General features: G+C 39.8%; 1 protein-coding gene and 1 long non-coding RNA gene across 7 annotated transcripts in view; one reads left to right on the top strand and one right to left on the bottom strand.

Moving 5' to 3' along the window:
* Nucleotides 1–22568, bottom strand: part of BICC1 (BicC family RNA binding protein 1) — a 360147-nt gene that overhangs the window by 19323 nt on the left and 318256 nt on the right. For 3 of the 4 annotated variants that reach the window (XM_043925259.1, XM_043925257.1, XM_043925260.1), the window contains 4 exons: nt 21789–21945; nt 12272–12437; nt 9057–9096; nt 8530–8684 (listed from right to left, as the gene is read on the bottom strand). In XM_043925259.1, the coding sequence (XP_043781194.1) occupies nt 8530–8684; nt 9057–9096; nt 12272–12437; nt 21789–21945 (518 nt within the window). The remainder of the gene's footprint in view (nt 1–8529; nt 8685–9056; nt 9097–12271; nt 12438–21788; nt 21946–22568) is intronic. The other variant, XM_043925258.1, reaches the window with a different exon arrangement.
* LOC122708769 overlaps nt 1–22568 on the top strand; it is a 45566-nt gene that overhangs the window by 14902 nt on the left and 8096 nt on the right. The window contains exons 4-9 of one of the 3 annotated variants that reach the window (XR_006345305.1): nt 4939–4988; nt 7811–7992; nt 9713–9792; nt 10563–10645; nt 11314–11382; nt 15693–15808. This is a non-coding gene — a long non-coding RNA (uncharacterized LOC122708769). The remainder of the gene's footprint in view (nt 1–4938; nt 4989–7810; nt 7993–9712; nt 9793–10562; nt 10646–11313; nt 11383–15692; nt 15809–22568) is intronic. The other 2 variants (XR_006345306.1, XR_006345307.1) reach the window with 2 other exon arrangements.

Raw genomic sequence — 22568 nt, 5'->3', positions numbered from 1 at the left:
AAGGGTGGTGTCATCTGCATATCTGAGGTTACTGATATGTCTCCCGGAAATCTTGACTCCAGCTTGTGCTTCATCCAGCCTGGCATTTCGCATGATGTACTCTGCATTTAAGTTAAATAAGCAGGGTGACAATATACAGCCTTGACGTACTCCTTTCCCTATTTGGAACCAATCTGTTGTCCCATGTCCAGTTCTAACTTTTGCTTCTTGACTTGCATACAGATTTCTCAGGAGGCAGGTCAGGTGGTATGGTATTCCCATCTCTTGAAGAATTTTCCACAGTTTATTGTGATCCACACAGTCAAAGGCTTTGGTTTAGTCAATAAAACAGATTTTTTTTGGAACTCTCTTACTTTTTCGATGATCCAACAGATACTGGCAGTTTGATCTCTGCTTCCCCTGTCTTCCCTAAATTCAGCTTAAACATCTGGAAGTTCATGGTTCACATATTATTGAAGCCTGGCTTGGAGAATTTTGAGCATTACTTTGCTAGCATGTGAGATGAGTGCAATTGGGCGGTAGTTTGAACATTCTTTGGCATTGCCTTTCTTTGGGATTGGAATGAAAACTGACCTTTTCCAGTCCTGTGGCCACTGCTGAGTTTTCCAAATTTGCTGGCATATTGAGTGCAGCACTTTCACAGCATCATCTTTTAGGATTTGAAATAGTTCAACTGAAATTCCATCACCTCCACTAGCTTTGTTCATAGTTTTGCTTCCTAAGGCCCACTTGACTTTGCATTGCAGTTGTCTGGCTCTAGTGGGTGATCACACCATCGTGATTATCTGGGTCATGAAGATCGTATTTGTACAGCTCTATGTGTAGTCTTGCCACCTCTTAATATTTCCTGCTTCTGTTAGATCCATACCATTTCTGTCCTTTATTGTGCCCATCTTTGCATGAAATGTTCCCTTGGTATCTTTTATTTTCTTGAAGAGATCTCTAGTCTTTCCCATTCTGTTGTTTTCCTCTATTTCTCTGCACAGATCACTGAGGAAGGCTTTCTTATCTCTCCTTGCTATTCTTTGGAACTCTGCATTCAGATGGGAATATCTTTCCTTTTCTCCTTTGTCTTTCACTTCTCTTCTTTTCTCAGCTATTTGTAAGGCCTTCTCAGACAACCATTTTGCCTTTTACATTTCTTTTTCTTGATCACTGCCTCCTGTACAATGTCACAAACCTCCATCCATAGTTCATCATGCACTCTATCAGATCTAATCCCTTGAATCTATTTGTCACTCCCACTGTATAATTGTAAGGGATTTGATTTAGGTTATACCTGAATGGGTTAGTGGTTTTCCCTACTTTCTTCAACTTAAGTCTGAATTTGGCAATAAGGAGTTCATGATCTGAACCACAGTCAGCTCCTGGTCTTGTTTTTGCTGACTGTATAGAGCCTCTCCATCTTTGGCTGCAAAGAATATAGTCAATCTGATTTTGGTATTGACCATCTGGTGATGTCCACATGTAGAATCTTCTCTGGTGTTGTGGGAAGAGGGTGCTATGACCATTGCATTCTCTTGGCAAAACTCTGTTAGCCTTTGCCCTGCTTCGTTTTGTACTCCAAGGCCAAACTTGCCTGTTACTCCAGGTGTTTCTTAACGTCCTACTTTTGTACTCCAGTCCGCTATGATGAAATGGACGTCTGGTGGGGTTCTGAGAGACCCCAGTGAAAAGAGTCACTCCTTAAGATGTGGAGGAGTAGGTGCTAAGATTTCTGTTTTGGGGACCACAAGGCCAGTCCTCCATCTGGCATGGAGAGCTTCTCTGCCTAGTGTCTCACCTGGTCGAGCAGGGGAGTGGTGCAGCTACACCCAGTGCTCTGAGAGGAATCCAGCTCACAGCATGGAAGGGTGGAGAGCAGTCTGGCACTGTCCTGTGTCACCTCACCCAAATTAAGTACATGATCTGTCCAGCAAATGACAAGTGCCTGGAAACCAAAATGAACTCTCCCAAATCAAAATAAAAATAGTAATTTAAAAGATCTCAAAGTTTTATACCGAACCTGCATTTATTCATTCTTTATTCATTTATTTAATCACTATATTTCAGGTACCACACTTTGTACTATATATCTGTAGTATTAGAGTCAACGTTTTCTGATAACCCAAGGTTTATGTTTACTGGGTAATTCCAAGAGAATCCTTTACTATTCAGGTCACTGAACTCAATTCAGTCCCATGGCAGCATACCCACAGCTGACAGTGCCTGGCTGTAACACTTCTTTCTTCAGGGCACTATGATACCACTCATGACACCACCCTCAAGACTTCCTAGCTGCCCCACTGAATCCTTACTGTAGGATCTTCCTCTCTTTTCTATTCCAAATGTCAGGGTTGGTCTTCACATTCCTTATCATCTCTCTCTACACTTTCTCCTTAAATAATCAGTAATCACAACCTTTTTCAAAGCTTAACAATAGCCATGACTGAAATTGTTACCTCCAGGTTTGAATTCTCTACTGAAATTTAGCATCACGGAGTTGCCAATCTGATACCTCCATTTTACTGTCTCACAGACATTTTAAACTTAAGAGTGTTTGAAACCATATTGTTCACGACCATCCCCACAGCTACACTCACATCTACTCCTCTCCCAGAATTCCTACATCTCAGTAAGTGATGCCCATTCACCCAGTTGCTCAACCATTCATCCTCTCCTCACTATATCCAATTTGTCAGTTTATCAATGTCGTATATAAACATACCCCAAATCTACCTACTTTTACCAATCTCCACCACTGTCATTAATAGCCTCTTTAATGGACATGTTGGTTCTTTCTTGCCTCCCACCCCAATAATCCATTTTCCATGAAGCAACTAGGTTGTAGGTTGTTTTTTTAAATGCAAATTAGAACAAAACCATGCCTCGCTCAGCATACAGTCCTATAATCCCTTACCAGTACTTTACCATGGGCTGAAATGCTCCATAAACAAGTCTTTGCCTGTCTCTCCAACCTTATCTTCAATGCTCCACCACCCTATCCACCTTCTGCTCCATGAACTTACCAGTTTGCCCTGACTCCAATATGATAATGCCAGTTGTCTCCCTGGCCTAGTACTATTTCCCTAGATGGTCACAAGGTTGGCCCTTTCTTGCCATGTAGGTCTTAGCTTAAATGTCATTTGCTCATTAAAGCCAGCTAAAACTACCCAATATAAAACAGCCTCTGTTTCATATCTATCAGGGACTTTAATTACTTAATGCCTTCTGATTAACTTGTTATATATTTCTCTCTACCCACCAAAAAAAAGCTCGATCCATGAAAGCAAGAATCTGTATTCAAGCATTGTATCTAATGCCCAGAACTGCATCTAAAGCACAGGACATGCTTATTGATAAATAATTGCAGAATTACTAGATCTCACAGTCACCTTTTCCTACATCTACGGGATCCCCTTTGCTGACTTTTGGGAAGGGGCCTAGGGAAAGGAAGGCTCCTCACAGCAAAAAAATGGGTTTTTCAGTTAAAACCATCATTAACATAATTCAACCAGATAAATTCCATGCAGCAAGAGAAATAAGAACATGCTCAAAACTGGTTAATTACCAGGAAAGAGACCATTATGTAGTATTTCTATATATTTTAAAACTTCTGTATCTAAACTCTCTTTGAGTATTAAAAAGTCACTCATCTAAGATCTAAGCTGATTTCATTCACACAGTTATCTCAGATCTGGCTAAACATGATGTTTTCTAAAAACATCAAATAAAAAATAATCTGGTGATATTTACCAGTTTATTGTGATATGTTAGAAGACAACAAACTGGTAAATATCACAAAATTATTTAGATTTGTAAGACTTAAAATAGTCAGACAACCTCATTACTCTCAGGAGGAAATTTAAAACCTTCTTTTAACTTCTGATACAGGTTTTACCTGCTCCAGAGAATACACAACCATTTCTAATGCCTTTAAGAGATAAGTGGCAAAAAGAAAAGGAAAATCCAAAACTTTTTAGTTCCGTTGATGTGACAGAAATACTGCAGGTCAAAGCAACCTTTTGTTTGATCTTTGCTGTCCCAGTATATCATTAAGTGGATAGGGTCATACTCTTGAGTCTTGAAGAAAACAAAAATAGCCCTCAAGCTACTTGCTTCTTATCTAAAGGAATTCTTTGGAAAAGTCTAATTTCTCAAAAATGCCTTAAAACTGGAAACAGTCTCTCTAGTCTAGTTTCTCAGTAATGTGAACAGGGTGTTCAAAGCATCAGTTTCTTGCCTAAAGCAAGCTTCCTAGAGCAGGAAACCCATGTGCCTTGATTCCCTACACACTCAGTAACCCACACCAGTCAGGACCCACTGGCTAAACGTACTTCTCCAGAGCATCCTACTTGTCCATTTGGTTTTGGTTTTCTTTGGAAAAGAATAAGGAAAAAGAGTGTTTCTAACTACCCCCTAATTTTTTTTAAACTTTTTATTTTGTATTGGCGTATAGCCGATTAACAAACAGTGTTGTGATAGTTTTAGGTGAACGGTGAAGGGACTTAGCCATACAACTTCATGTAGCCATTCACCCCCAAACTCCCCTCCCACCCAAGCTATCACATAACATTGAGCAGAGTTCCAAGTGCTATACAGACCTTGTTGGTTATACATTTCAAATACAGTAGCATGTACATGTCAATCCCAAACTCCCTAACTATGCCTTCCCCCACCCATCCCCCTGGCAACCATAAAGCTCATTCTCATAGTCTGAGTCTGTTTCTGTTTTATAAGTTCATTTGTATCATTTCATTTTAGATTCCACATATAAAGGATGTCATATGATATTTCTCCTTCTCTGACTTACTTCACTCAGTATAACAATCTCTAGTTCCACTCATGTTGCTGCAAATGACATTATTTCATTCTTTTAGATGGCTGAGTAATAGTCCATTGTTTTGTATATATGTACCCACATCTTCTTTATCCATTCCTTTGTCAACGGACATTTAGGTTGCTTCCATGTCTCGGCTACTGTGAACAGACCTGCAGTGAACACTAGGGTATGTATATCCTTTTTGATCATGTTCTTCTCTGAATATACGCCCAGGAGTGGGATTGCAGAGTCATCAGCCAGTTCAGCTAAGTCACTCAGTTGTGTCAGACTCTTTAGGACCCCATGGACTACAGCACACCAGGCTTCCCTGTCCATCACCAACTGCCAGAACTTGCTTAAACTCATGTCCATCGAGTCGGTGATGCCATCCAACCATCTCATCCTCTGTCATCCCTTTCTCCGCCTGCCCTCAATCTTTCCCAGCACCAGGTCTTTTCCAGTGAGTCAGTTCTTCGCATCAGGTGGCCAAAGTACTGGAGTTTCAGCTTCAGCATCAGTCCTTCCAATGAATATTCAGGACTGATTTCCTTTAGGATTGACTGGTTTGATCTCCTTGCAGGGTCATAAGGTAGCTCTATTTTTAATTTTTTAAGAAACTTCCATTGTAGCTATACCAATTTATATTCCCATCAACAGTGTAAGAGTGTTCCCTTCTCTCCACACTCTCTCCAGCATTTATTGTTTGTGTATTTTCTGATGATGGCCATTCTGGCTGTAACTACCCTCTGATTTTAGAATAGTGCTACAAGTGGAGATGTTGTAAATCTTTAAAAAAATATTTTAAGCCCTGTCCACTTTTCCCCAGGTCCTTCTCAATTCCCACCCTGTCCCTATGTGCTAACCCATTAATTGCCCAGTTTACAATCCCTCTGAGTTTTAGCAGAATAAAGAGGAGGGCAGGCATCCACAAAGAGCAACTGCTTCAGAGTATCAGATCATGCCCTTTTACCTCCTTTTGATGGCTTTGGGGTATGTGAAAGTCCTCCACACCACAAGAATCTAAAATCATTCCCGAAGAAAGCCTGATTCTATCTCTTATCACCACTGTTTAAAGGGGCTGTGAATAAAAGCAGGTTACCTGGTGAATGCCCTGGCACTGATCTCGCTGGTTTCATCCTCTCCCCCACCTTTCAATGTGAATGAGCTGTTAGACATTAGCCAGAAAGGTGGAACAGGCTGGCCCGAGAGAACCAAAGCAAGAAAAGCCGCAGGAGGGATTCAGCCACTGACTCAGGAGCCTGCAAACTCAAGCCCATAGAGCGTGGTCTACTCGTCCTTGGACAAGACCCAGAGCAGAGGCCCTCCGGGTTCTGACACCACTTCTGAGTCGTTCCCCTCATGGTACATCCCTGCAGAGCCGTGTTTCCAGGAGGGTGCCTGCATCAGAATCAGACTAGGCTTTTGGTGAAAATGTAAATTACTGGTTCCTGCTGGCTCTTTCCCTGATGAGTGAGATGCTGGGGGAAGAATCTGCATTTTTAAGTGCACCAAGTGATTCTTATGTCTTTTAACATGGCTCTAGAGCATTTATATATCACCTTGTATGGTAAAGAATTTGCCTGCAATGTGGGAGACCCAGGTTCAATCCCTGGGTAGGGAAGATCCCCTGGAGAAGGAAATGGCAACCCACTCCAGTATTCTTGCCTGGAAATTCCATGGACAGAGGAGCCTTGTGGGATGCAATCCATGGGGTTGCAAAGAGTCAGACATGACTGAGTGACTAACACTAACTAACTTGCTAGGTTCCCTCTGAGTTAAACCATTAGGAAAACAAGGATAAAGAAATTTTGCAAAATGAATTCAAGTCCTTTTTTCTAACTACTGATGACCTCAAGTAAGACACTTAACTGATCTGGGACCCTTTTCCTCACTGGGAATTTATAGGGATCAAAAAAGCTCGTGGATGAAAATGTACCATATAAAACATCAAAGAAATAAATGAATGTGATTTAAGGTAATTATTACTAGCACATTATGTGTTCATGTAACACTCTAAAGTATTCCTTTAGATATAAAAATCATATATAGTTTGAAAATGCAGAAATACTTCCAGTAATAAGCATTCATATATGTATATGAATCACATCTTTCATCAGGCTCTTGGTTTTCCTCAGGGTAAAGTTCTTTAGTTGAAATAACAGTAGTTGCTAAATATTACCAAGACTTCCTGCACACCACATGAAGCACTGGGTGCCTTCTCCCACATCATGCTCAAAATAACTGCAATGAGCAAACGGGCTCTGAGGCGGGAAGTCACTCAGCAAAGCTGTGCGTGTGTCGGTGGTGGCTGTCAGGTTCCCACAGCCTCTGCATTTGACAACTACTTTATTAGAACAATCGTCATTTCAACCTGTCATACTACTGGTCTCTGAGAACAGAATTGAATTAGCATTTCTAAAGCAAACTATTTCATCTCTGAAACGACAGGAACTTAATCAACCACCTAAAGCTCCATTCCGCTGAAGGTGGGGGTGAGCACAACAGACGGCAGGTACGCCAGTGGAAGCCTGGGAATGAGCACAGCAGTTTTTAAGGCCTCTGCCAATGAAAGGAGGTGTTGACTTTCTCTCAGAGCTATAATGGCAGGAAGAGGGGTGTATAACTCCTAGGGCCTCAAATTTTTCATAATGATTCCTGCATTCGAGTTGCCAACAGTAACTTCAGTCTTTAAATATACCCTGCCAAATTGCTACTGTAAGTCTGACAATGAAATTTGCAGGAAACTGTGCTTTTTAGTATTTCAATAGTACTTTCTTTTTCACTTTCTCAAAGAGACAAAGGGGAAAAAAAATTGCATGTTTGCATTAGCCTTTCATCAACATTCTAATTTATTACAAAGAAAATGGGTGGAGAAATGAAGGTCAATCTGCAAATGTTAGTGATTAGACTAACAATTATGAAACGCTTAACCAGTATTTGTTTTTGAGCCTCCAGTGGTCTCATTGAACATTGTGATTCTTGGATTAATAATTTTCATCCATCTTTTAGGTTTGTGCAGTCTCTGCAGTTCTGTGCGTGAGTGTGTGCACGTGCACGCATTCTAACTCCACCTGCACTTGCAAAAGACTTAGAGCCAAAATCTGACACTCTGCAACTGAAAAGGCCTTGCTGACTGAGTCACGTACAGCCCGGGCAGAGAAGCAAGGCGCTCTGGATCCCTTCTCCCTATGGTGAGGATGCCAGCTTCCCCGTCTCACCCCTAAGCCCTGCAGCCAACATCTGGGAAGCATAATGTTTTGGAGCTCTTATTTGTGATACTTCCTGCTGTGTTCCTGGCACATCTGAACACACTGAATTTTTAACTCAGATCTGAGAACTTGTTTTTGTTGAATAATTGCCTTTTCCCCCTTGGTGGTCTTGTGAGTGATACCCTGGAATGAAGGGATTCCTTATACATTTTTTATGGCATATTACATATGCCCTTTGCTTAATCTCAGCCCTGCTCTCTGACATTCTCCCCTAACAAAAACACATTTATCCAAATTTCCTTCACAGCTGATCAACAACTTTGAGAGAAAACATGTAAAAGATCATAATATATCAGATTGTATCTATCTCATAGCAATACGTTTACAGTATTAGAAATTAAAGCAAATCACCATTAAGAAACTGTCCTTATGTAAATAGAGAATGGGAGAGGAGAGAAGATGGTTCTCTTTTGCTGAGAGAATCGACAGGAAGAGTAAGCAGGGCATGACTCTACAAACCTCAAAAGTGGTCGTCATTGTGGGCTTATAGGACACGTGGTTGGCCCTTCTCAGCTCCTTGATAGTTTCAGCGGGCATGGATTTAGAAAACCCCAGGCCACTCCAGGTGTTTGTGGGTGTTCTGACCTCCGTCACCACTGGTTTCTTTAACATAGCTTTGGAAAAGAGAACATAAAACAAATGCTTGCTATTTTTAATGCATTTCTTAAATACAACATTGATGAGTATTTTTTCATTGATGTATGTAAAGAAATTACCACTGAATATCATTTCTTAACACAAAATACCTTAAAATGTCTTCATAAAACATTTTATACAAAGTAACAGTAAATTTTAAAATGATACATTATTTCTTAAATGATCTAACGCTAATCTATGCAACCTCAACAAAGTTTATGCAACTTGAACCTAAACATTCTGGGTTTCCTTTTATGAAAGTCCAATTTCCCAGTTCAATATCAGTACTGAAAAACTTTCTATGTGTCTACTGAAAAAAATCAAAGTATAGATTATAATGTATCACATACCTTTGGTTGCTAACAGCTTCTTCTGTTCATAGTCAAATGCCTGAAAAAGACAGAAAACATCTTTCTTGTCAGTTTATCCAAATGTCACGCCAATACTCCTTGAAAAGATTACATGACTGTGGCCCATGCACCTGCCTGAGACAAATGCTAAGCTCGGCACCATAATGTGACAGGGCCCCACACAAGCCTGATAAACTTAAACATGTTTTCAAAACTAATTCCTTATAATAATATACTACTTCTGACTTTAAGTCATGACAGTGACAAGAGTTAGAAATCTTCCTTCAAAAGGAAAAAAAATTCCTCTTTATTATGAATATTTAACATACCAGGACCAATATATGCTAACATACAGTGAATAACTTAATAAGAGTTATGCTAAATTTCAAAACAATGCATTCTCAAAATACTTTCAGATTATCTATTATTGGCCTCCTGTATTTCTCAAAATCCCCTCCTCATTTGGGTAAAATGGTATGATGTCACAACAACCTATGAAATTATGTAACTTAATTGGCATTATCTATGCTTTTAAAGTGACATAAATGACAAATGTCTAGCTTTAATAATGACACAAGCAGAACATTAAAATTAAACCTAAATAAAAATATAAACCTAAGTTAAAAAATGAAACTTATTTATCTTGTATTGCACAGGACTAGGATGGCACAATTTATTCTTCTCAACCACACTGAATAAGTGACTATGACACAGATGGGTCTATATACAAACCGAGGTAAGTTTTGAAGAAAGAAGTCCAGATATAACTACATCTCACATGCTGACTCTTGGAGAAGGAAATGGCAACCCACTCCGGTGTTCTTGCCTGGAGAATCCCAGGGACGGGGGAGCCTGGTGGGCTGCCATCTATGGGGTCGCAGAGAGTCGGACACGACTGAAGCGACTTAGCAGCAGCAGCAAATGCTGACTCAGGGTTCTCAACTCCCGTGTTTCAGAAACTTAGGCTTGATTTTAAAATGTCCCTTATAAATAAAAAACTATAATGGAAAATAATTGAAAAAAGGAACAGAGATATATACATATATATGTATATCTTCTTTGCTATACAACTGAAACTAACACAATACTGTAAATCAACTATACTTCAGTAAGTTAGGGGAAAAAAAATGTCTCAAAGATAGTTCAAGAACCCATTGACAAGGGCCAAGAACCCACTGGCCCTTCCTCCCAGGAGGACTATACCATCATACACAGGGCTTTATAGTCTGAAACAGGATACTTCTAAAAGCAAAAAGTACTACAAATGATCGGGTCAAAATAATGAAAGTAAACTGGTTGACTTTGACCAACCAGAAGGAACATGGCAGTAAACTGGGAGAGTGAGATTTTTAGATAACATGGTTTGATTTTTCTTTTGAAATCCTAGGTCTAAAATGACTCTGGGAGTTAAAATCAACTTTTAATGACTAATGTCTAAGGCAAGATGTGGGGAGATTCTAAAGTTACTTGTTCAATAAATATTTATTGAGTGCCTTCTGGTTATAGATACTGTGCTACACTTTGTGGAAGAACAGAACAATGATTCAAAAATAATCTATAGCCTCAAATCATACGGAGGCTTAGCAGGGGTGAGTAAAAGAAATAACCACAAAATAAATTAGAAAGTAAGATAAATGTGAAAAGAGAGCTGGAGATTCAGAAGTCCAAGAATGGTCAGGAGACAAAGGTCATCTTTACAGGAGACAAAGGTCATCTTTAGCTCCAGAAATCACAGAAGTCTTCAAACTCTCTGCCTGTCAAAGTTCAGTAACTCTTATCATTGATTTCTTAGTGATTTTAAAAGTCAGCTCTTCACTAATGGCATAAATAACATCTATTTAAATTGAAACTCTATCACCAGGAACACTCTCATCCATCCTAAAAGAAAGGAACATGAAAAGGTTCACTATAGGTATAAACTTGATGGAAAAGATGAGACTCACAAGATGGACGAAACTCACAAAGGGACCATAAAGGAATCTGATACTTTTTAAATGAGAGAACTTTAATTTATAATAACTGAAAATATATCCACCAGAGAAAATGTAATAAATGTTTGTTTTTAACTTTGCACCTTGTAAACGCCATGGCTTTTGTAAAAACATTCATCTAAAAACATGAAAATGTTCAAATGCCAAGGATTAGTATAAGCAGACAAGCAGGATTGCACTGTAGTTTTCACTGGAATTACAGAAGTACAATTTAGTTTCATGAATTAATTTCTTTGACATATTTATGACAACTTCTTTATTTCTAGGATTCTGTGAAGTTTTTTTTCTTTTTTGGAGGTGGGGAGATGGAGATGATATATCTTACTATGAAGTAGGTAAGTCTACCCATTAATTCAGACACTGAAGCCAAATGTTTATAGACATCTCTAAAAGCACAGAATCCTTATCTTTCATATTGTGATCAATAAAAAAATCAGATTTCTGAATTCCATGATCAATAGTTTATTTATTTATTTTGTAATTGGACTAATAGTTTGAAAATGGATACAGAGAAAATCCCTGCTGAGGAAATCGTTTAAAATAATCATAAAAATCTGTGAACCAACATAATCATCAATAATATTTAGCATCTCCTTTCAAAAAACTAAAGCCTCACATTAGTTATTTTTATAACTGTCTAAGGAGCACCAAACAAATTCATCTTCTCCATTTTACAGATAGAAGGATAATAATATAAATATTATTTATTTATAAATCTATTTATCTAAGACTATGCCATGAGGCAGTAAATGCTCAGAAATAGCAGCTCGCACATTTATCTAAATTATTTAAGTAACACATGAAAAATGTCATTTGCATAAGACACAGTGACATAGACCATGTTAGATCACTTTTAATATTTTAAATAATTCTCCTCACTTAAACTAAATCCTGCATTTCATTTTTAATGTTTATAGCAAAACCAATTCCTAACTACTGCATATATATTTAAATATAATTTTGAATAGGCATGACCAACTCAATGGACATGAGTTTGAGTCAACTCTGGGAGCTGATGACGGACAGGGAGGCCTGGCGTGCTGCAGTCCACGGGGTCGCAAAGAGTCAGACACAACCGAGAGACTGAACTGAACTGAACTGAGCATGCAGAAGGAAAACGGAATTTCTGCTCTACTGCTGAGGGCTCACTGAATTCCCCATTTCCCTCAATCCAGACAGCCTACATTTGGATGACTCTGCCTTTTTTTTTTGTTTAATCATTACCTGCATGTTGACGTAGGATGGCCGTGGGGCAAGGCGGGCCCTCTCATTGCTCTGTTGGGCAGCGGCTGCCCTCTCGGCAGCGCGCTCACTCCCCGGAGCCTTCTTGTCAGCCAGCGGGCTTTCTGCAGCACTCAGCTCAGGGTCTGAGAGCAACCTGTCAGCGCTGCTGTGAGAGAGAGAGTTTGGAATTGAACACGCCACTGTTTCATTCACATGCACCACACCTTTGCTGGGGCCACGTTTACTATTAGACTTACCATGTCCACCATTTACAGGTGTTATCTCATGTGATCCTCATAGCACTGCTATGAGGAAGGCAGTATTATTGTCCCTATTTCTCGCATGAGGGAAGTACCTTATCCAAGGTCACGGCTCTGGTAAATGGTAGAGATGGGATATGAACGCCGAGTTGCTGAATCTCAACATGGTGTTGAAACTATTTCAAAATATATATTCAAGCACAGTAAATATGTATATATGACATTTTGTATATGGTACACATGGAATAGACATACAGACAAGATTCCTAATTTATAGACATCAAGGAGATATCTGTGACCCATGTTTACCTAGTCTGAGCAAACTGAGTCAGTCTGAAAGCATGCAGATAACCCATTTCATCTGTGTGCAATACACATGATGTTGCTACAAATCTGCTGTGATAAAGGCAGCATATAAATAAATATTCTTTAATATCTGTTCAGGGTGCAGGGGAAGAACAGCTCATGAAAGTGCTTCTTAAAACGAGGGAGAGTTATTTGAATTATCAGAATTTATAGTGTCCTAGATATGCACCTCAAGTTTAACTCCAACTGAAGGTTAAGCTCAAGTAAAACAGAAATAACTAACAGTATTAGTCAAAGAGCTGATTTGTTTACACATTCTTTTTTGTATCATTCACTATTCAGTTGTGCCAGGGGAATTCAGAGGAATTTAGAAAGGGCTATTAGAACACAACAGGAGAAGCAAAGAGCTTCTTTTGTTTGACAAAAGTTCAGAGGCATCACACAGGCTTGTGACTTGGAATTGAAAGGGCATCTGCAGGTTCACCATTGAACAGCAGCAACTCAGACAGAACAGTATAAGCGAAGGCAAGGAAGTATGCAGTGCACATCACTGGTGGTTTTAAAGCCAGAATTATTTCTCTAACCTAACATTATTCCTCTAAGAAAGAAAGAAAGTGAGTCACTCAGTCGTGTCCAACTCTTTGCAATCTCTTGGACTGTAGCCTACCAGGGTCCTCTGTCCACGGGATTTTCCAGACAAGAATACTGGAGTGGGTTGCCATTTCCTTCTCCAGGAGATCTTCCCAACCCAGAGATCGAACCCGGGTCTCCCACATTACGGGCAGATGCTTTACCATCTGAGCCACCAGGGAAGCCCCCGATAACAAATAATGTTAATTTGGCATATTAGTACCATGTCGAGAAAAACAGATAAAGCAGATTTGGACAAAATGGGAACAATGATAATTAATCAAAGACTTTAAAAAAGTAGAACAGATTTTTCTTTTCATAAAAGCAAAACAGACTTTGCTGAGGAAAGGAGGAAGTAAGAATAGAATTATTATATAACACATTTTAAGTCAACTATGCTTCAATAAAAAAATTTAATTAAAAAAATACATGTGTTATATTTGCCTCAGTTCAGTTCAGTCGCTCAGTCATGTCTGACTCTGCAACCCCATGAATCGCAGCACGCCAGGCCTCCCTGTCCATCACCAACTCCTGGAGTTTACTCAAACTCATGTCCATTGAGACGGTGATGCCATCCAACCATCTCATCCTCTGTCATCCCCTTCTCCTCCTGCCCCCAATCCCTCCCAGCATCCGGGTCTTTTCCAGTGAGCCAACTCTTTGCATGAGGTAGCCAAAGTATTGGAGTTTCAGCTTCAGCATCAGTCCTTCCAATGAACACCCAGGACTGATCTCCTTTAGGATGGACTGGTTGGATCTCCTTGCAGTCCAAGGGACTCTCAAGAGTCTTCTCCAACACCACAGTTCAAAAGCATCAATTCTTCAGCCCTCAGCTTTCTTTACAGTCCAACTCTCACATCCATACATGACTACAGGAAAAACCATAGCTTTGACGAGATGGACCTGTCAGCAAAGTAATGTCTCTTCTTAATATGCTGTCTAGGTTGGTCATAGCTTTTCTTCCAAGAAGCAAGGGTCTTTTAATCTCATGTCTATAGTCACCATCTGCAGTGATTTTGGAGCCCCCCAAAATAAATTCTGTCACTGTTTCCAATGTTTCCCCATCTATTTGCCATGAAATGATGGGCCCAGATGCCATGACCTTATTTTTGAATGCTGAGTTTTAAGCCAGTGTTTTCACTCTCCTCTTTTACTTTCATCAAGAGGCTCTTTAGTTCCTCTACACTTTCTGCCATAAGGGTGGTAACATCTGTGTATCTGAGGTTATTGATATTTCTCCTAGCAATCTTGACTCCAGCTTGTGCTTCATCCAGCCCGGCATTTCACATGATGTACTCTGCATGTAAGTTAGATAAGCAAGGTGACAATATACAGCCTTGACATACTCCTTTCCCAATCTGGAACCAGTCTGTTGTTTCATGTCCAGTTCTAACTGTTGCTTCTTGACCTACATACAGATTTCTCAGGAGGCAGGCCAGGTGGTATGGTATTCCCATCTCTTGAAGAATTTTCCACAGTTTATTGTGATCTACACAATCCCATGGACACAGGAATCTGGCAGGCTACAGTCCATGGGGTCGAAAGAGTCAAGACACAACTTAGCGACTAAACCACCACCACACAGTCAGAGGCTTTTGTGTAATCAATAAAGCAGAAATAGATGTTTTTCTGGAACTCTCTTGTTTTTTCGATGATCCAGTAGATGTGGGCAATTTGATCTCTGGTTCCTCTGCCTTTTCTAAATCCAGCTTGAACATCTGGAAGTACATGGTTCAAGTACTGTTGAAGCCTGACTTGGAGAATCATGAACATACTTTGCTAGTGTGTGAGATGAATGCAACTGTGCAATAGTTTGAACATTCTTTGGCACTGCCTTTCTTTGTGATCAGAATGAAAACTGACCTTTTCCAGGCCTGTGGCCACTGCCGAGTTTTCCAATTTGCTGGCATACTGAGTGCAGCACTTTCACAGCATCACCTTTTTAGGATTTGAAATAGCTCAGCTGGAATTCCATCACCTCCACTAGCTTTGTTCCTAGTGATGCTTCCTAAGGCCCACTTGACTTCACAGGAACGTGACCTTGCCTGAAATAATCCTTTCTTTTGTGGAAGACTTCCTTGTCCCTCATTTTTGCTGCTTTAAAAAATTTTTCTACAGCATTTTGGAGCTTCTTTCTATTTACTAGATGGGATGCTGCTGATTCATGTTGAATAAAGCAAATTTGATCTTTAAACTGAGTTTTAGTTTTTTTCTTTTTTTAACAGATTTGATGGCAGTAATAAGACTGAAGGAGACTTCCAGTAACCTTGGGCATAAGAAACATGGGTGTGGCACCTGCAAACCCTTTTCAGTTCTCTGTCTCTGTTTCTGAGGCGTGTAGGTAAGTTCCTTTCAGTTCTGAGCTCTGCTCTCTTTGCATTGAGCTCCCAATCTAATGGGCTTCCCAGTACAGGGCAGGTCAGCTGAATCTGGCAGATGGCTCTGCCTGGAGCTCAAGCCCCTACCCTTTATTTCAGACCATGACAGTCAATTAATTGGTGGAAACCCCCAGGCCTTGATTCTGTCCCAAGATCCATGTGGGAACTATATACGTGGAGCCCCTAGTCCTCAGTCCCCATTTGTTGAGGTCTGCTGGTTCACTTCTTTCCCCAGTCCAAGGTCCCATGGCAGGAACTGTTGGGGTGCACACAGGGCCTTTAAATGGGTGGGACACAGAAGAATCTTTTGGTTACTGCTGATTTAAGGTACACTTGTTTGTTTGTCTTGTTTTGTACAAGCTACTGCTATTAGGAATCTCTGTGGCCAAAAAGTTGCAAAAATTAGTGGGCAAGGGTGAAGCCTTTAAAAGCTGATGAAGTACTCTCCACCTAACTCAAGGACTCCTGAGTTCAAATAAGCAGGTCACATAAGCTGTCTAGGTTAGCTTGACCCTAGTTCATCCACCAGCCTCAAGAAGATTTCCATGTAACAAGGTGCACTGGAAAGTACCACACAATCCCTAGGCCCACAGCACATATTAATCTGGCTCCCCCAAACCCAAAAAGGCTTAGCTGGAAGAAATGGGATCCTTAATATTCAAAGAGTTAAGCACTCTACCTTCTGGTACACTTGCTGATTTTACATCTAAGAACTATGGCCCTGGAAGCTATAACTATCTATAAAAATGTCAAAGTGTTACTAAAGACAACCTATAATTAGAAAGGCCATTATGAAGCATGTTCCAATTATACAAGATCATTTAAGAACTGCACTTAAAAGCAAGAGCTTTCCTGCCCCACTCCCACAAAAAAAGGAGCGGGGGGAGGATACCTATTTTAATTGACATGCCGAATGCTCCAGAAGGCTTCAAAATTCCAAAATAGCTTCACTGAAAGATTCATTGCAAAAAGGCTAATGAAAAATTGAAGACACAAGAGGTACCTAAAACAGGAGATAATATGACTGACTATCTGCTACTGCTCTCCTCTACACTTTTTTTTTGGCCATGTCATGCTGCTTGTGGGATTTTAGTTCCCCCGCAAGAGATGGAACCCAGGCCCTCACCAGTGACAGCGCAGAGTCCTAATCACTGGACCACCAGGAACTCCCTATCCTCTTTGAGTTCATTCCAGTAATCCTGTCTGAACTGTCTTTCCATCTGAAGAGACTGCAAGATGGCAACAAAAGTCCACCATGTAGGTGGTCTTCTAGTCATGAAGGCTTTCTATGTCCCCAGTTTCTTACATGCAGGGAACAGGCTCTGGCCTGTATGATCCCTGAGTTCCAAAGGGGAGATGTGAACAGCTGCTAATCAGGGGAGGGAGGAGATTCAGAGACAAGGGAGGAGCAGCCAGGAAACAACAGTGCAGCCTTGGGGCAGGGTCCTGGTTCCACCTCAGTCAGATACACTTAACATCTCTGAGCTCTTCCAGGGAACTAAAACCCTCAACAAATAAGACAAACTACTTGAGGAAGCAGTCCTCATTCCAGAGGGAAGCTCATGGTTTGACAGCCTAGAGAACCAGAGAAGCTGGTTAGGTTAGGAAGCTCCTCAGGTTAGGAGACCACCTGAGGGCGCATTAAAGGAATGTAGGCCTGCACACACCCCAATCCTTATCAGCAACCCTTCCCTAGAACTATTACTATAAAACTCCTCACTAAACCCTCTCATGTTGGGACAGTTTTCCAGGGCACAAGCCTGAAGTGTCCTGCTTTGTCTGGCAAAGTAATAAAGCTATTCTTTTCTACTTCACCCCAAACTTTGTCTCTGAGATTCAATTCAGCACTGGTGCACAGAGGCCGAGTTTTCAGCATCAGTAGACACCCTTATAACCTCAGAGGAGGGTCTCTGTATGGGCCTTTCCCAGAATGGATGAGATTCTGCGGTATTTTCTTGTAAACTGCTACATTATTCCCTTAAACAGCTAAGGGAAATTAAGTAGAAATTAATGAAAAACTCTGCCAAATTCTGAAGACACTGGAGCTAATCTTCTATTTTAAACCCTCCTTGGAGCCTACAGATGAGATTCTCAGAAAACTGTCAGAAGTCAACTAAGGGTGAAAATTCTTACCAGAAAGAGCACTCCTGGTCTCTGTGTGTAGTACCCAATAAAGAAAGGAAAATAAAATAATTTTCGCACTCTCTTTTGGAATAGCTCTTAAGTCCAAGGGGTTGTTCAACACTGCCAGAAATATTTACTGTTTGTCTATACTGAAAACTAACAAGAGAGTTAAATGTTTTTTGGTTTTGTTTAAGTAGATCTACAATCAGAAATTGATCAAAAATTGGAAGCTGATATTCAAAAGCTGATGGGAATTTTTTTAACACCTCTTCCCTTAAGCAAAATGAAACTACCTATGCACCCAGAGGGAAAGAAAAATGCTCTAAAGCCTTTGTGAAAGGATGCACTAAAATATTCAAAGGCAAACAGCTCTAAATCCAGAACACAGAAATCTTTTGATTTCCATCTTAGTTAGAAATCTTCTCCTTGATATTTTAAGGATAATGTAGTTAGATGGGTGGCTCAAACTATAATGCCACTTAGGCTGCAATCCAATTTGGGGGAAATTAAGAACAACTCTTCTTCCTTATCTTACAAATCTTTGCAAAACTAGGAACTAACTAACTTTAACATCTATTCCTTTTGTCGGTCCTAAAACCTCACCTATTTATCTCAAAAGTATTGTAGAAATTCTGGCCTTAGGAAGCTGAAGTCCTCGGAGGAACTTTTATTCTTTCCCTTTACCTTTGAGATGCAAATATTGCATTAAAAACTTCTGGGATTATTTCATTCTTTTTAATGCTGATTAATATTCCATTGTATATGTGTATTACAATCTTCTTTATCTGTCTATGGACATTTAGTTTGCTTCCATATCTTAGCTCATAAAAAGTGCTGCAATGAACACTGAGGTACACGTATCCTTTCAGATCATGTTTTTCTCTAGACACATGACCAGGAGTGGGACTGCAGGGTCATATGGTAGCTCTACTTTTAGCTTTTTAAGGAACCTCCATACTGTTCTCCATAGTGGCTGTACCAGTTTACATTCCCTCCTACAGTGTAGGAGGGTTCCCTTCTCTCCACACCCTCTCCAGCATTTGTTGTTTGTGGATTTTTTGATGATAGCCATTCTGACCTGTGGGGTGACATCTCACTCTAGTTTCGATTTGCATTTTTCTAATAACTAGCAAGGTTGAACATCTTTTCATGTGCCTGTTGGCCATCTGTATGTCCTCTTTGGAGAAATGTCTATTCAGGTCTTTTGCCCATTTTCTGAATGGGCAGCAACATGGATGGACCTAGGGAGAGTCATACTGAGTGAAGTCAGTGAGACAGAGAATGAGAAATATCATATGACATCCCTTATATGGGGAATCTAAAAAAAAATGATACAAATGAACTGACTTAGAAAATGAACTTATGGTTGCTAGGGGGAAGGGATAGTTAGGGAGTTTGGGACTGACATGTACACACTGCTACATTCAAAATGGACAAGGACCTACTGTACAGCACATGGAACTCAATGTTACGCACCAGCCTGGATGGAAGGGGGGCTTGGGGGAGAACGAGTACATGTATATACATGGCTGAATCCCTTCACTGTTCACCTGAAAGTACCACTACATTGTTAATCGGCTATGCATGTGTATGCAGTCACTTCAGTCATGTCTGACTCTTTGTGACCCCGTTGACTGTAGCCCACCTCTGTCCATGGGATTCTCTAGGCAAGAATACTGGAGTGAGTTGCCGTGCCTTCCTTCTGGGGATCTTCCAGACCCAGGGATCAAACCTGCATCTCTTGTGTCTATTTGCACTGGCAGGTGGGCTCTTTACCACTAGCACCACCTAGGAAGCCTATTAATCAGCCATCATTAGAGGGACTGATGCTGAAGCTCCAACACTTTGGCCAAAGAGCTGACTCATTTGAAAAGACCCTGATGCTGGGAAAGATTGAGGGCAGCAGGAGAAGGGGACGACAGAGGATGAGATGGCTGGATGGCATCACCGACTCAATGGACATGGGTTTAGGTAAACTCTAGGAGTTGGTGATGGACAGGGAGGCCTGGCGTGCTGTGATTCATGGATTCATGGGGTCGCAAAGAGTCGGACATGACTGAGCGACTGAACTGAACTGACCCCAATATAAAGTAAAAAGTTTAAAGTTTGAGAAAAAAATAAAATTGATAACCCCCGAGTACACTTCTGGGAGGCAATTTCCATCAGAAGATGAACAAAAGGAAAAGATCATTTGAAACATAGGTGGGTGGACAAAAAAAATTTAAGTGTCTTCCCCACCAATTCAGTAAAAAACTTCACCCCTTTGGGCAGACTTATTTCATCTACCAGAAAACAACTTAAATCCAACATTTTTTTATGACCAGTGAAATTTTGTATTATTGTACTTGATTCACAGCAGTAATTTAAAAGTGGAACCCAAAAGGTCTCTGTCAATTCATGTGTGTCTATGTATGTGTTGGGGGCTTCCCAGGTGGCTCAGTGGTAAAGAATCTGCCTGCCAATGCAGGAGATGTGGGTCTGATCTCTGGGTTGGGAAGATCCCCTGGAGAAGGAAATGGCAACCCACTCCAGTATTCTTGCCTGGGAAATCCCACGGACAGAGGTAACCTGGTGGGCTATAAAAAAGTAACAAAAGAGTTAGACATGACTTATTGACTAAACAACAACAATGTATGTGTTAGAGATGTATTGAATTTTCCACCTACAGATGCCAAAATTGGCAGTAAATTAAATGAATAAGTAAATAAGTAGATAAAAAAGCTCTATTAAAATGGCTTTAAAATATTAAGTGCTTATATAAATCAAGTAAATTGAATCCAGTAGTCCCCCTTTATGGTTTCAATTTCCATGGTTTTAGTTACCTACCATCAACCTCAGTCTGAAAATATTAGAAGAAAACTTTCAAAAATAAGTCATAAGTTTTACATTGTTTGCTGTTCTGAATAGTGTGATGAAATTTCTCATCACCTCACTCTACTCCATCCTGGGATTCCCCAACCATCAACAGTGTCATGGCTCTACGATCCAGGGTCGTAGATCCTGGATCCTCCTCCTGATGTCAATAATAGCCTAACATTACATCACAATGTAATCATTCGCCTCACTTCACTTCGTCACAGGCATTCCATCATCTCACATCATCACAAGAAGAAGGGTGAGTATAGTACAATTAGATATTTAGAGACAGAGACAAAATGAGAGACCACATTCACATAACTCATATTGTTGCAACTGTTCATTAGTTTTTGTTCATCTCTAACTGTACCTAATGTATAAATTAAATTTTATCATAGTTATATATGTATAGAAAAAACAGAGAATATGTAGAATTCAGGGCTATCCATGGTTTCAAGCATCCATTGCAAGTCTTGAAACATATCCCCCAAAGATAAAAGGGGATTACTGTGAATGTAAATGAAATAAAGGTTTTTCAGTAAATTTTTAAAATAGTTTCTCTACAATATTATTTGTAACCTAAAACCTTAAAGTTTTGCTAAATTAAATGATAGATAGTCACTAAATATCCAAATCCTTTCCAAATCAGATAGAACACTAAGATTTAGTATCCCATTTGTCATGGGATGCTGCTGATTTCGTGAACTATTGAATAAAATCAATTCAATCTTTAAATTTACTTAGTTGAATTTTATTTTATAATAAAGGTGAAGGTTACCAGATACTATTCTTAATAAAATTTTTAAAAGTAAAAAGAGAAGGTAATTATAAAAAGAAATGAAAAAAAACACAAATATCAAATGTACTTAAACCAAAGAGCACTAACTATTCAGTTTAATGTATATCCAACCTGTTACATACTTTCTTTCAAAGGATCAAGGGCTGCAAAATTAAGATACGTACTGTAAGTGTGAGTTTTTCGTGCCTTGCAATAGTTCTACTGTCTGCCTCTTGGCACAGGAAACTTTGGAGGGACCCATCATCTGTTTCAAGTCACCAGCATTTCCAGAATGGGAAGGACTTCGAGGCATGCCTACTTCAACAAAAGCATCATTACAACCTGTAGAGGAGAAGAAAACAAAAGTAAAAATCCAGGGGACTTCCCTGGGAGTCCAGTGGTTAAGACTTTGCCTTCCAATACAGGGGATGAGGGTTCAGTCCCTGGTCAGAGAGCTAAGATCTTACATGCCTCACAGCCAAAAGACCAAAATATAAAACAGAGCAGTATTATAAACAAATACAATAAAGATGGTACACATCAAAAAAAAAAAAAAATCAAAATATCACCTTACTATCAACAATCACCTGCAACAGAAACTAATCAGATTCTGACTCTATGGAGACACAGCATAACAGCTTTCAGCTACAGAGATGATGCCTTAAATTAAGGCTATCTTAAAAATACAAGATGAAATTTGAAAAGTAGACCCTCATATTTTTTAAAGATTGATAGAAATGTATGGCAAAAACCACCACAATATTATAAAGTAATTAGCCTACAATTAAAATTAAAAAAAAGAAAAAAAGCAAGAACACAAATTCTGGGTTACTTTGAAAAAAAAAGAGAAATACTCTACTTGGAAAAAATTACACAGCAAATCAATGCTTTCCTGCTGCACAATTACATTCACTTTAATTTAGGAAGTTCCAATGGAATGGGAAAGTGCTCTTTCACTATGTTCT

Source organism: Cervus elaphus, chromosome 15 (genome assembly GCF_910594005.1).
Source record: "Cervus elaphus chromosome 15, mCerEla1.1, whole genome shotgun sequence".
NCBI classification, from domain to species: domain Eukaryota; kingdom Metazoa; phylum Chordata; class Mammalia; order Artiodactyla; family Cervidae; genus Cervus; species Cervus elaphus.
The sequence above is the reverse complement of the archived record's forward strand: the minus strand, read 5'-3'. Positions and strand labels throughout refer to the sequence as shown.